This window comes from Erpetoichthys calabaricus, chromosome 6, assembly GCF_900747795.2.
Source record: "Erpetoichthys calabaricus chromosome 6, fErpCal1.3, whole genome shotgun sequence".
Lineage (NCBI taxonomy): Eukaryota > Metazoa > Chordata > Cladistia > Polypteriformes > Polypteridae > Erpetoichthys > Erpetoichthys calabaricus.
Window position 1 is genome coordinate 34,360,456 of NC_041399.2, and position 14,219 is coordinate 34,374,674.

A 14,219-nucleotide genomic window follows, 5' to 3' on the forward strand; every position below is an offset into this window, starting at 1 on the left:
GAGCCATTTGTTCTTCTTACTTCCTGGAAAAATGTAGCTTTATTTAAGCAAAGCTAATATATGCTGATGCTGTGTGAATATTTTTTTCTTTATTCCTGTTACTATCTTTTAAAAAGTAATATCAGCCATCATTTTTAAAATTAAATAATAAACTATTTACATTTTTATCTTTATTGACCTAATCCAAATTCATGTGTACATGTAATTTAGTTAAAATCTGGCATTTTTATTTGACTAAAGTCAACATTATTTCATTGAATGTGAGTGACATTTTTACTTGTATTTAATGGCATCATTGGTATAATAAAAATTCAAGAACTTGCAAAGCAGCCGTGAAGCATATAAATTAGCTTGCTTCTTCATGTATGTCCTTTGTTCTGTCCAATAAAAATTCCTTGAATGTCATGCAGGCATTTTTTCTTTATTTAATAATTCAATAGTGGAGGTCCTTTTTATGGATTACAATAAAACATGAGCATAATTGATCAAGTCTATTTGTGAAATCAAAGCATAATAACCCTTTTGTAGTAACAGCAGGCATCACTTGAATATAGCATATGAAAAAGGGGGCTAGCAATGTCATTTTATGCTCTGTCTATACAGTAGATCATTGACTATATTTTGAATGGTTTGCATTGTAGATTACTATAAAATAGTACTTTCAACATAAAGTTTCACATGGAATGTAAGATAGATTTACCATGCTAACATTTGTGGATACTCTTGCGTAGATAGCTATGATAATTGTACCCTGTGTAATTAATTTTTCAACTATAGTTACCTGTAAGGTAATCTCCTTTCCTGTTCTTTGAGAACCTATTTCCAATTGGTAACAAATTGTAGCATTGTTGCTTTTGCATCTCTAACCATGCATTTACACTAAGTCATTGTTTTTTTTCAGGGACACCTAGCATGTTGGTGCCTAGTTTCTATCACAACATCCTGATTTTATACAGGGTTTGGGCTTAGCAAGGTGTTGAAAGAGCAGCACCTGGACGTTTGCCCAGGGGTGCGGATATCCAGTGCCGACTCGTCCGACACGGGTAAATTGACCGTTGGACAAGCGTGTTTTTCTGGTTTCATTTGTCTGCGGACAAGTGCAATTTTCTGGAGAAAAAAGAATTATATGTGCTGTGCATGGCACATTTTTACCACTGCTTTCAAATTTTAAACATTTGGGTACGTACTTCATGCGGAAACAGTCTACTTAGGCATGTTCTTCATATCTCAAATTGGTCTTCAATATTGTTTACAAAATGACGGCTGATTTTTCAAAGGGGAAGCACTCTTACGGTCTTACATAAGTATTTTACCTTACTATTTACACGCTGTAATCTGATGATTTTTCATTATAATCGATAACTTTTATATATTATTGATAAAATTCATTGTTTCTACATAAAAATGATGTCATTTTACTTACAATGCAAATGTTTTCACCACATAACAAAGCTTGTTAGGCAGTTAATCTTTTCCTGAAATTTGCGATTTCATGGAGGTTGTGATATATTGAGGAGTTAAGAAATTTATTGCGTGACAACATCAATTTTGATGAGATGTCTATAGATCATTTTTGATTAGAGAATTTTTCATAAACAAGTTGGTTTCAAGCTGTCAGTTTATTAGAATGTTTTCTTCTTTATTTTTAACGGTTTCCAAATGTTATTAAATATCTATAAAAATCTTCACTTTATTTTTTCCCGACAACATCGGTAATATTTACTTCTTTGGAAATGTACCATCTTGCGGAATTTCGAATACGTCATTAGGAATTACCGTGCGTAGCCTCCTGTGTCAGATATGAGTGTGTTTGATTTCAGAATCTGGCCAGACACTCTGTCTGAACTGAGCACTTATGGAAACTATGAAATCAAAGTGTCAGCAGTATAGTGATTTGTTGACTGATGAGGAAGTTAAACATGCACCATCTGAATGGCAAGCAGTTAAAGTGCAGATATCAATGCAACGGCAGTACCATCCACTTGCTGTCTATACCTCAGTTCTGCAGAGGAAGGAAGAGTCTCTGAAGAATGTTAGTGTGCTGATCTCACTGTTTCTTACAGTTTCTCCTTCCACAGCTTCTTGTGAGAGATAATTCTCCAATATGAATTTAGTAAAGAGTTCTCTAAGAACCCGCCTGACTCAGGAAAACCTTCAAAACCAGATGCGCATTGTTGTTGATGGCAAACCTTTAGAAGAGTTTGACCCACTACCAGCTGTGGAATTCTGGCTGTCATCTGGCAACAGGCACATCACTCATAAAAAAACCTGAAAAGTCATCAGATTCCACTTCTGGACCATCAGTCCAGGAACCATGCAGTTCAGCTCAAGCAGAAATGAACAGCATTCAGCCCATGCTGTCTGAGATGGTAAAGATTCTTGGGGGAGAAGATGTTGTAAGACAAAAGCTGAAGAACATGGCAGAAAATGAATCAGGACAGTGTTCTGTTATGTAACTGTAATATGTGAAACAGAACTAGTGTAGCCATAATGAAGGCATTGTTTAGTAGTGAGTTAAAATGATAAGGGAATCTTTTATATAATGTTCTAAAGCAAGGTGGCAAAATACTACTCCCTGAAAGAAGAATTTTTTTTCAGTTTTAAAATGGAAGGCAGTTTTGGTATCAGTAAAAGAGATCAGAAAAAATAAACTATTTTTCACTTTTGTTATTTGTTTATGGGCAAGTGAATTTAACTGGCGGACAAGTGGATTTTCTAAGTTTACTTGTCCGTGGACAAATAGATAAAAATTTGATTTCCACACCCCTGGTTTGTCCATGCTGATTATAGTGTTGAAAATTGGCTAGTGGTGGATATGTTCCATCTCACGTCATAGGCACTGATTGGAATGGAAATTTGTTGACGAAGGAGGCAATAACTGAATCTCCAAACCTCTTCCAGCAACTATTTTAGGACAGAAGTCCTTGTTGCACGTACCATTACTCTGATTAAATTTTTTATTCTGAATGAGTTATTTTGTTGGCATTGAAGTTCAGATATTCCATGTCATCCTAATGTTACCCTAATTATTTTGAATGAACCAAAGTATTCCACAAACATTTACTCTTCACTTACCCAGTAAACATTTTATGTACTTCTTAGCTGTCTGGAACTAGATTTGTAAGTTTTTTACTAACATTTGTAGAACTCTTTTTTTGTGGTCTCCTGCCAAACACCATTAAATTATGTGTTGCTATTCACTTTTTTGTACTCAGCTGTTAATTTTATAAATTATGTGTTTCCACTTAAATGTTTGCTATTGTCGTTTGTTGTACTGGCACCTGCCATACTACATCAGTAACAAGCTATGTCAAGTTATGCATTCAGATATGCATGTTTTGGTAACACTTTTGCAGTCGGTTGTTAATTACTGGACTAGAATACATTTGCTTCTCCACATAAGTCTTTTCAGCCTTCTGGTCCATTGTCATCCTATACATGAAGATGTACTTAAGAGTTAACCATCCTAAAATTTCCAAAGTGCAAATGCTACCAAATAATTTGTCTTTTTTTTAATTATCAAATGTTGATATCACTTTTTCAAATGTGAGTAAAACAAATACAATGGCAAAAACATTTCTCCTGCAGTGTTTCAAACATTTTCAGTTAGTCTTCATCAGAAACTTACACACCATTTATTTAAGACATAGTAATCTTATATTGAAGGCAGTTCTGTCAATTCACACCTGTTAAATATTCTCTGTATATGCATTTGATATTTGTATTGTATTTAAAGAAAATATTTTATTTTGTTTTTGCACTGATATGGCTGAACCTGCTTTATTTTTACAAAGAGGATAAAAAAAATAATTTTATGCATTTATATTCGTCAAGATCAAATGTACTATATTTGTAGGTGACCTTGTTCGCCGAATACTTTCCTGGAAATTCACTGTTCAGCCAGCTTAGACAAACATTTTTTGTCTCCCAAACCCCCAGATGGTCTTATTTACCTGTGTTAATTTGTGTGGGTCTGGCTCTGGGCTACCTCTTTGGTGGAGAACCATATTGATATACAGTGGAACCTCGGTTTGCGAGTAACTTGGTTTACGAGTGTTTTGCAAGACGAGTTAAAATTTGTAATAAATTTTGACTTGATAAACGAGCGAGGTCTTGCAATACGAGTAGTATGTATACGCTTTGTCTGCTGAGCATCATGTGATCACAACTGAGCCGATGGTTCTTCTCTCTCTCTCTCGCTGCAGGATTGTGGGTAATCGTCTCCCATTCTTGGTCTCAGTTGGCGTGCCTCACTCATATAGTCAACATCAGTACGAGTGTATACTGTTTACTACAGCATTGTGACTGTATGTGTGTGTGTGCGCATGTGTGCTGTGACACACGTGAGTCCCCGTCTTGCACCCCAAAACATGAAGCTTGAGTCTTAGTACTTTAGCAACACCAGCTTTATTCAGCTTGAAACAGTAACAGTGTGGTTATTTATTGTAGCGGGATCTGCCACTCTCCTATACACAGACACAGCAGTCAGGCAAGGTCGTGGCCAAGTAGTACTGTGCCCTGCGAATTTATAATGTTCCTTGTTCCTTGTATCACCCATCGACGGCAGGCGCTTATAGCATGTCCGTGATCTTTTCGGATTCGCTTTTACAGCGAACTGCTACGGCGCTGGGAGACTGCGATTGTTTTGGGACGTCTTCCGCATGTCGTCCCATTAGGTGGAATCCCACAAGAGTTTAGAAAGTCACTCACAACAGCCATGATTCTTTTCAAAGGTAAAGTGCAGGTTAATTTGTTTTATGTATTTTTACTTTATATTTTGTATTAATGATTTTTATATGAATAGTTTTGGGTTGTGGAACAAATCATCTTGAGGTTTCCATTATTTCTTATGGGGAAATTCACTTTGATATACGAGTGCTTTGGACTGCGAGCACGTTTCCGGAACGAATTATGCTCGCAAACCGAGGTTCCACTGTACTTTAGATATAGTGAAACTTAAAATAAGAATGTTTTTCAACTGATCTACTCATAATATCTACTCGTTCTACTCGGAAGGAACTGTCTTTTCATTTTGTAGTGTATAAAGTGAGTTCTGTAGTTCAAAGAACAAGTTTTTAACATTCTGTGTTCTTACCTAAAAATATTGTTTGCAGACTAACATAAAAAGTTGTGCTTACTTGAATTAACGTGAATTTTAGGCACAACGATATTTGGCAGCCCCTTTCTTTTTTCCCTTATTTAACTTATACCTTTTTGTTCTTTTGGTCAAGTTTTACAAAAGCTTTTTCTGACCCTTACCTTTTTTCATTTCATCTAACACCTTTTCAGCTATTCTTATCAGATTTCTCCTTTAACATGAGGAAGCATAAGACTATAAATTGCCAATGTAAATCAAACAAATGAAATTAATATTGCATCTACAATAGTGTGCTTCTAAAACAATCCATGAAAGCCAACATTTACCCTGTACCTGATAAAGAGAACTTTATGACAAGAAAACTCAACCTAAAATGTTTATGTTATAGGATAAATCAGGAAGTAAAATAAAAAGGTCAAACACAGGTATGGTAAGTTTACTTTAGGATTACATTAATGAGTTCGTACCAAGATTTTTTTACTTCCATTTAAATAGAAGTAAAAAATTTGCTGTTAAGTTCAGATTCTAATTCTGCTTTGTTCAAAATGTATAAAAATTACAATTTCCATCGGAAGATCATGATTTTTTTTTGTGTAGAGATTCTGGATAACTACGTCCTAGCAAAGGCAGAACATTTCTTTTGTATTGTATTGTAATATCTTTCATTGAGTTTCCTATGGTATCACTAAAGTGTAAGTTACATGGAAGTACTGTATGGAATATCCCATGCAGATTTTTTCATTATGATGTATTGATTGAACATCGCTTTCCCATTGAGTTAGAGAGAGTGAATTGGGATTCTTCCAGTGAAATAAATTAAGTCTTTAGTCTTTGCCCAAGTAATGAGGTATATAGAGTAGGATATTAAAACAAATTTTTCATGGAAAACTTTTATCCCATCTGGAAATTAATCTTCATATTGCTGCTAGGTTTTTGGGGGTTTTATCCATGGTATTTAAAGAGATATAAAAAAATAACACAAAAAAATAGTTTAATTGTAGGACATTCCTAAAACATGTGACTTTGCAATGCAGGCAGTTGATGACATTACTTACAGATTGAATCTTACCCTGGATACCTTTTACAAAAGTTTAGACATTGAATAATTATTAGTTGAACTAGCTTGGCTTGCTTGTTACTTATTGAACTAGTGTGTGTTTTATTAACGACTGAGTTCAAATTACTTTTCTGAAATGTTAATTGTCAGATTCTTTTTCCAATGTTTAATAAGGTAATGTAAAGCTAAATATTAATATTAAGCTGTAGACTCCTTAAAATTCTTTGATATATTTTGGAGATGCTGACTGAATCTTCATCCACACTTGTCACTGTCATGTCCCGAACTGAAATAGGTGAAAGATGGTTGAGCTGGTTGCTTTCAATAGTCTTTCAAGTTTGAATATAGAAGAACAACTCAAATGTTGCCATTTTACTACATAAAAACAAACTAAAAAGAAAATAATGTTATGGTGACTGATAAAAGAAAAACACAGTAGCTTCTTTTTAACCTGAATAAATCTTTCTGTTGCTTGATACAATGCCTCAGACTACTTAAACATGATGATTAAGTCTAACATGGTAAAAAAAACGCTTGTCAATACATTAATTTGGTGCCAGCTCCACCTCCTCTACATGGGGTAATATTAGGCTGTTACTGTTACCAGTTATTTGTGTGCTAGTGGAAGTAAAGAATGCTAGAAAAGCAAGTGTGCTTTTACAGTTATTGTTCAAAACAAGGGCAGTGTATTCAAATGCAAAAGCAGGCCTTCTGTTTGAAGAGGCTACATCTAAACTCAGAGTGCTGCACATTTTAAATGGAAGTGCACAATTTTAAAAACAGATGTAGTGGTTTAGTATGATGAATAACCTCATATTTGTGTTCAGAACAGTATGGTATAGAAGTACTAAGAAACAAAATATCTTATTTTGCATAAATTGCCGTATTTATGATTGTTTAAAAATACTCCAAGCTCTGTGAATTTAGTAATAATCTTGCTAAACAAACCATCTATTTTTGAATGTATGTGTTTTTAAAATTGTAATGCACCTCCTCGCATTTTGAGGAGACCACTTTCTTCTTCTCCTCATATGCCACTTTAGCACTTTTTTTATTTGCACTATTTTAGGTAGATAAATAGAAGGTATCGTAATGTGATCCAAGTATCAGCTTTGACATTGCAACAGATTTCCACCTTTTAGGCAATCCTGAACTTGAACTCAAAACTCTTGGAGTGATTTCCATGTATTTATTTTAATAAATAAGTAGGGTAAGAGAAGCACATTCATTTTATCACTAAACAATAAGCAGTAATTGAAGTCACCCTCTGAACTCCTCAGATTAACAGTAAGGTAAGTTGAAGTGTGTGTGTTTGGAGTAGGGGCACATACATGCGTTACATATTCATTTTTAGCAATAAAGAGGGAATGCTTGAGCTGCTTTTTTTTCTTCAAAAATTCATCATCCTAGATTGGATTCTGGCATCAGGATGTTTTATATGTGCTGTTTTCATCTTCTTCCCATGTCTACATGGGTTGTCCTCCCAAACCCTCCAAGATGTGCATGTTATGTGAATTCCAGATTGGTTGTGTAGGAGTGAATGGGCTTTGTAATAGACTGGAATGCTGTCCAGAACTTTTTCCTGCTTTGTGGCCAGAGTTACTGGGATTGGCTACAGCCCCCGCAATGCTGCACTGGATTATGCTAGTTTCAGAATTTTATGCTGTCTCTGATCCCTCCAACTGTCTCAGTGGGTGGAGTCTACCCACGTGAAATGGCATAGGTTTACCATTATACTTCTATCTTGATTTTTTTTTAGCCTTGAAGGGCTGAAAACATAGTAAGTGATAAATGGGTGGCACTATGACATAGTCATTATTTCTTATTGCTCATAGCCCCAAAGAACGGGAGTTTGGTCTCTAGTATGGTCATTTTTTTGTGTGGATTTTCATGTTCTAGTCATGTTCATGTAAGTTTCATCCCTGGAGATTCGATTGCTTTCACATCCAAAAGACTGATACGATAGATTAACTGGTCCCAGTAAAAAGACGTATGCATGAGTGTCTGCTTGTATCTTGTGCAACACTGGATCACACTGTGACCCAAGTGTTGATGGTATAGGTGTCCAGTTCTTCTGTCTCTATTGTAACCTTCATTTGTGCTTTGTTATATCAATTTTATCCTGTTTGGAAATGCCCTTTTTTCACTTTTGATAGTGAAAGTACTTCTTTTGCCATTATGTTGTTTAAATACAACATTTTAGAACATTAGAATAATCTAGATAAGAACAGGCCATTCAGCCCAACAAAGCTCGCCAGCCCTTTCCACTTAATTCTTCTATAAAAACATCAAGTCTAGTTTTGAAAGTCCCTAAAGTCTTACTGTCTACCATGCTACTTAAAGAAAAACTTCCTAATGTTTGTGTGAAATTTACCCTTGACAAGTTTCTAACTGTATCCCTGTGTTCCTGAAGAACTCAGTTTAAAATAAAAGTTTTGATCCACTGTACTAATTCCCTTCATGATTTTAAACACGTCAATCATGTCACCTCTTAATCTTCTTTTGCTTAAACTGAAAAGGCTTGGCCCTTTTAATCTTTTTTCATAATTCATCCCCTGTAGCCCTGGAATGAGCCTAGTCGCTCTTCTCTGGACCTTTTCTACTGCTGCTATGTCCTTTTTGTAGCCTGGAGACCAAAACTGCACACAGTACTCAAGAGTCCTTTTTGTGTCTCTGCCGCTTGCGTTGTGTGTGGGGGGGGGGATCGGGGGGGGGGGGGTTAGGGTGGCTGAACGCACGCAAGGAGAAGCAGTCGGATCATCTGCTAGATTTCTGCTGCTGGCGAGCTGCGTGTGTTGCTTGTTGCTTGTCGTTGTTTTCAGAACTGGGAGCAAGTTAAAGTATCTCTCGCGGGACTTCAAATTGTCTTCCGAGAAGATCACATCTCGTCTCCCTCCCAAAGATTATTTTTTATAATATATATATACAATTGCAATGTATCTTGTCCCAAGAAGTTATCTGGGAAAAGGTGTCAGCTACATATATGCAAATAACCTCCTTAATCTTAGAGTTTGAACTGGTGCAGGCAGTTCTGGTCTTTGGGAGCCATTGGTAGCTGCAGATTTTTGCCTTATCCATATTTTAATTAGAAACTAATTTACTTAGTTTATGAAAATTATTTGCATTATATACACTCCCTCCTTTAACTGTTACCATTCTGCTTTGTCAGAAATATTGTTTGCATTATATTTTACTTTTTCTGAGAAAATCAACAAAATAGATTGTTCAGAATTTCAACCTTTCAAACCCTCAAACTTGTTTTCTTTTTATATTTTATTCTAGTGAAAATGGTGCAAATTTAACTGATTAGCCATTATCTATCTTGTTAATTGTGACTTATAGTTATTTGCCTTCAGAAGGAAATAATTTAAAATTCACAAGCAAATTAATTAAAATTCAGTAACAAAATAGTAAATGATTAAGGATGCACTCTGGTATACTTGAAGTTATTTTGGTAGTAATGTAAGCATCTTTCTGAATCTTAAAGGTGGTAAAGTTCTGATTATTTTTCTTTTGTGAGATAGCAGACTGTAATCTAGAGTGAGCCATCCAATTAAACATGGAGTTCAGTAGTCACCAAGGTTGTTATAAATGAAGAAATATGGGTGTGGGGGGGGGGGCGTGTATGGGGTTTGGGAGCTGAAAGTCTGCTGCCAGAACAAAGAACCAACTCCTGTGTTAAATGTTGTGCGTATTGGTTATTTTAAAGTGTGAGATTTGCAAAACCACGTTTGTATTATTTGGTTTCAGAGCCTTAACTTGTATCTAATAACATAGCATTTTGGATGCAAATCATTTATGATATATAGCGAAGCTAATCAACTTCTGCCTGGCATGCTGAAGAAGAAAAACATAATATCACATAGAAAGCAAACTAGACTAGACAGAAAATGTCATTCAGAGTATATTTTTAAAATGCAGTGCACAATGTGATGCGTTGAATAAACTTGTCTTGCATTGCAACACATTTTGATGAAAGCTGAGTTGCTTTCCAGGATTCCTCGAGAATCACTTTTCATGGTTGGAAGAAATACAATTTACATCTGGTGTCTTAAGTGTATGTTGCATTTCTGTTTGATCAATAGTACATTTTAATGATATAGTGAGTTTTGAAATTCTTAGCTTTTCAAAAAATTAAGGTATTTTTATCAGTCTGACTTTAAAGATCTTGTAGAGCAATTAAAAACATGTTTTACTTCTTAAAAGTGTGCATTCAGAATATAAGTATAAGGAGTCATTTAGTTTGCTTTTTTAATAACCTGTTTAGCAATTTTGTATGAAACTAGGTCTGTGCTGCAGGTCTAGGTTCACGTCTATAATTGAAAAGTTACAACAGTAGAATGAGGAGCATATAGTACAAAATTTTATTTTGAGCAGTGCTCCACTAGACTACTTTATGCAAATCAGAATCGTTGAATTCCCCAAAACTGTAATCCGTGTCAAAAATTATTCCAAAGTTTTTTTGTTCCCTTACACAAACATTTATTTACTTTATTGCATATGCTGCTTTTGCCATACTTTTTATTTCAGTAGACTTGTTCAAAAGGGTCTCTCTGTGTATTAAGATAGGCGTAAATGCTTTTTTAAAAATATTTTCTTAGTTTTGTGAATTTATCTCAGAACTTTAAAATCAGGTTTTTAAAAACATTTTCTCCTTTTTTTCAGGCACTAGAAAAACACGCAAATACTCCAATGACAGCAAAACAAATATTAGAGGTCATACAGAAAGAAGGACTAAAAGAAACAAGGTATTTTCCCTCATTTTCTCATATTTATTAAAGCCACAGAAATTAATTAAAATTGATGACGGTGGTAGAAATGTTGTTAGTGCTGGTGCCCAGTCTCAAATTGGATCTATAAAGTTCTCCTTTATCATCCAGTCTCTGTGCATCTGAACCATATTTAAATAGCACAAATTGGTTGTTTTTGCTAGGAGATTTGAGCTTTGTAGTTTTTCTTTTTTGATAGTAAGCAAAGGCAGCACTAAAACTCAGGCCAAGTCCAATTTAAATTATTCTAATTATTAATTATTATAATTAATTATTCTTTTAATTATTATTATATATAAATACTTGACAAAAAACTTGACTTTTTTGTAAAGACATATTTTAAAGTAGCAATTTGTGTTCCTGGTGTAGAGCTCTGGGAAGCTGTATAATTCAATGGCACAGGTCCCAGATCATTATTGTTAGCGAAAAACTGTAACTAAACAAGTAAAAAAAAAATTAATTAAACAAGATAAAAGCAAAACCAAAATCTGAGTAAAGCTGAAAACTAAACTGAAATTATAATTGCATAATACATGTAAATAACGTAGAATGGGTGGAAAATAAAATCTGTTGTTTCAGTTTTTGTAAATAAATCAAATACCAGTGACCAATGTTCACTCTGAGATGCTTGTGTGTGCAAAAGTTATGTTTCAGCACACATTCTCCAGCAATACAGATAGAATTGAGTGAAAAAATTTCCCGCTGAAAGTTCACATTGGCACAGAGGGCTTTTCTACTTGTAATCGGTTATTAAAATTTGGCATCGAAAGTCCATAAGCGAGTTCTTTGAAAATTTACATTAAAGGTACCTGGTTAGTTTGTCTTATGCCCACCCGGCATAAACGTTATTTATGTTGAGGTAACTTTGGGTTATAAAACACAACAGAGCAATGCTCAATGACCAAATATTTTAACAACCCAAATTTGATAGAGGGAACAGTAACATGTGATCTGAGTTCAAGCCAGTAAATAAGTGAAAATCCTCAGAGATGGTGGTTTAGGATGAATTAGGTCCATCATCAAGTTCACAAAATTTATAACAATTAGAATATTCTAAAAGTATTTGCTGTTTTTGTGTGTAGTGATATGCAAAATGTAGGTGGTTTGAAGACAGGAAAAGCTGCTTTCTGTAAATTGTGCAAACAAAAATACATACTGTACTGGTGTTTAAAGTGTGTTAAACAACATGAACTCTGGAGCTCACAAGTTTATTATATGGAGATGAACTCAGAGTTAAACAGCAAGCAACCTTCAATGGTTTCCATTTATGGGATGTAATTTCTGCTTTGCACTTGATGCCTTCGGCTTAGACTAGGTAGATTCAATCACAAAGGAATGGTTAAATGGAAAATGGTATTTGTCGTAAAAATGAAATATGTTTCTGCTCGGTAACCATTTTTACAAGTGCAAATTGTAATTCTATTTTTAGACTGATGCAAATGCAGAGTTGTGATTTGTAGCAATTTTAAATCACTTTTCACTGATTTTTAATAATGTACTGATGCAAATGCAGAGTTGTGATTTGTAGCAATTTTAAATCACTTTTCATTGATTTTTAGTAATATGCTGTTGAAAGGGTTTGTGATTAAGTCGCCTGTACATTTTTTTTTGTTTTACAGCCTGACTAATGAATAAATTGTGCCTCAGTGGTTTAAATAAATTTGGCAGTTTAATAAATACCTCCAAGTATGTTTTGCAATGCATAAAATCTAAGATTTTTTTTTTGAATAGATAGTTATATTGTATAATTGCACCTTGAGCATGGGAAAGGCACAAATAAATAAAATGTATATTATTATTACTATACATTGATGTTGACTGTCCCTCCTTTTGACTAAATGGCTGTGCTCTGTATAGGTGTGTAGCATAATTAGCATTATGATTGCCAACTACCTTTTTTTTAATGAAACTCGGCAAGGAAATGGTCATAAATGATATAGTACTGTCTACAAATTTGTATGTGGCACTGAAAAATGATACAAAACACAAATGGAAAGAAAGTATGGTGAGATAGCTATTTACTGAACATCTAGGGCTTATGTGAATTACCGTCTTCATAAGGTAATGTGTAGTACTTGATTCAAAATTTAAAATGTCCAATGCTGCTAAAGTAAACGGCAATAAATAGATAGATACTCTAACACAAGTGTCATGCTTCATCAAAGGTTTAGAGGATGAGTTTCAATATAGATTGCTGGAGCAAAAGGGATCTTCGTCTTCTAAAACAGTGGCAGCAGTACTTTGAAAGTGATGGAGGCAGAGTTGAGAAGTAAACAAAGATATGTCAATTTAATTGACATATTTTTTCTTCATATTTTAATTGTATCATAAAATTAATATGCTCATTGTTTTTACAGGAACTTTCATGGTTTTCACTGTATTAGTATACTACTTTAAGATAAAACAAACTAATATTTAATATGGTGAAAGTGTTCCTCCGCTACAACAAAATCAATATTCCCAAGCTAATAAAACATAATAAAGAGCACATACATGTATTGTATTTGTGACAATTTTAAAACTAAACAGCTGATGAAAATTAATATATCTCTTATGTTTCTGTCATAATACCATACAAAGCTTATGTATTCTGTTTAATTGAAGTTGAAAGATCTATTTCAACCCTCTTTTGCTTAAGCAAGAGAATCAGATTATATAATCGATAAGGCAAATTCAATTAAAGAGGTTGACAAGGTTAGCTGCATAGCCACAGGAAATGTATTTTTAGCATCAGTATGCAATATGTAATGTGGATAGGCTGATTAGTTGCATATATAAAAGTTTTGGTGTTGGTGTCATTATATTAGGATGCCATTTATTTATTGTATTTAAATGTGATTTCCTTTGAATTTTGTTTTCGTGCTAAACTAGAAAAAGGCGCAGTTCACTGCTGGTCCTCCTATTTTGTAATCATCAGTCCATTCTTGTACTACACACAGCATGCTCTATAATCCAGAACCCTGTTGTACTTTTATTTATATCTGTACCTTGTCTGGTTGCCTGTAAGAATTCTCAGTACTCTCTCTTAAGCAATCAGGTCCCCATTACATACTTCTATTAAATCATTAGGTTGCCATTTATGTTTTTAATTATGTTTTGTGGCATTTTACATGTGTTTAAATTTATATTCATTAAGTCTGAATTGTATATCTACTTCTGGTACTTGCTAATATGCAGATGCACTTGTATCATTTGTATATACTGTATAACTTAACTGTTATTGCCATTATTATCCATCCATCCATCCATCCTCTTCCGCTTATCCGAGGTCGGGTCGTGGGGGCAGCAGCTTGAG

The 14,219-nt window shown here is 34.3% G+C and overlaps 1 protein-coding gene across 1 annotated transcript in view; it reads left to right on the forward strand.

Annotated features, from left to right (window-relative positions):
* LOC114653266 (putative Polycomb group protein ASXL3) overlaps positions 1-14,219 on the forward strand; it is a 304,922-nt gene that overhangs the window by 97,678 nt on the left and 193,025 nt on the right. Inside the window, exon 2 of the mRNA XM_028803472.2 lies at positions 10,821-10,903. Coding sequence (XP_028659305.2) covers positions 10,821-10,903 — 83 coding nt within the window. The remainder of the gene's footprint in view (positions 1-10,820; positions 10,904-14,219) is intronic.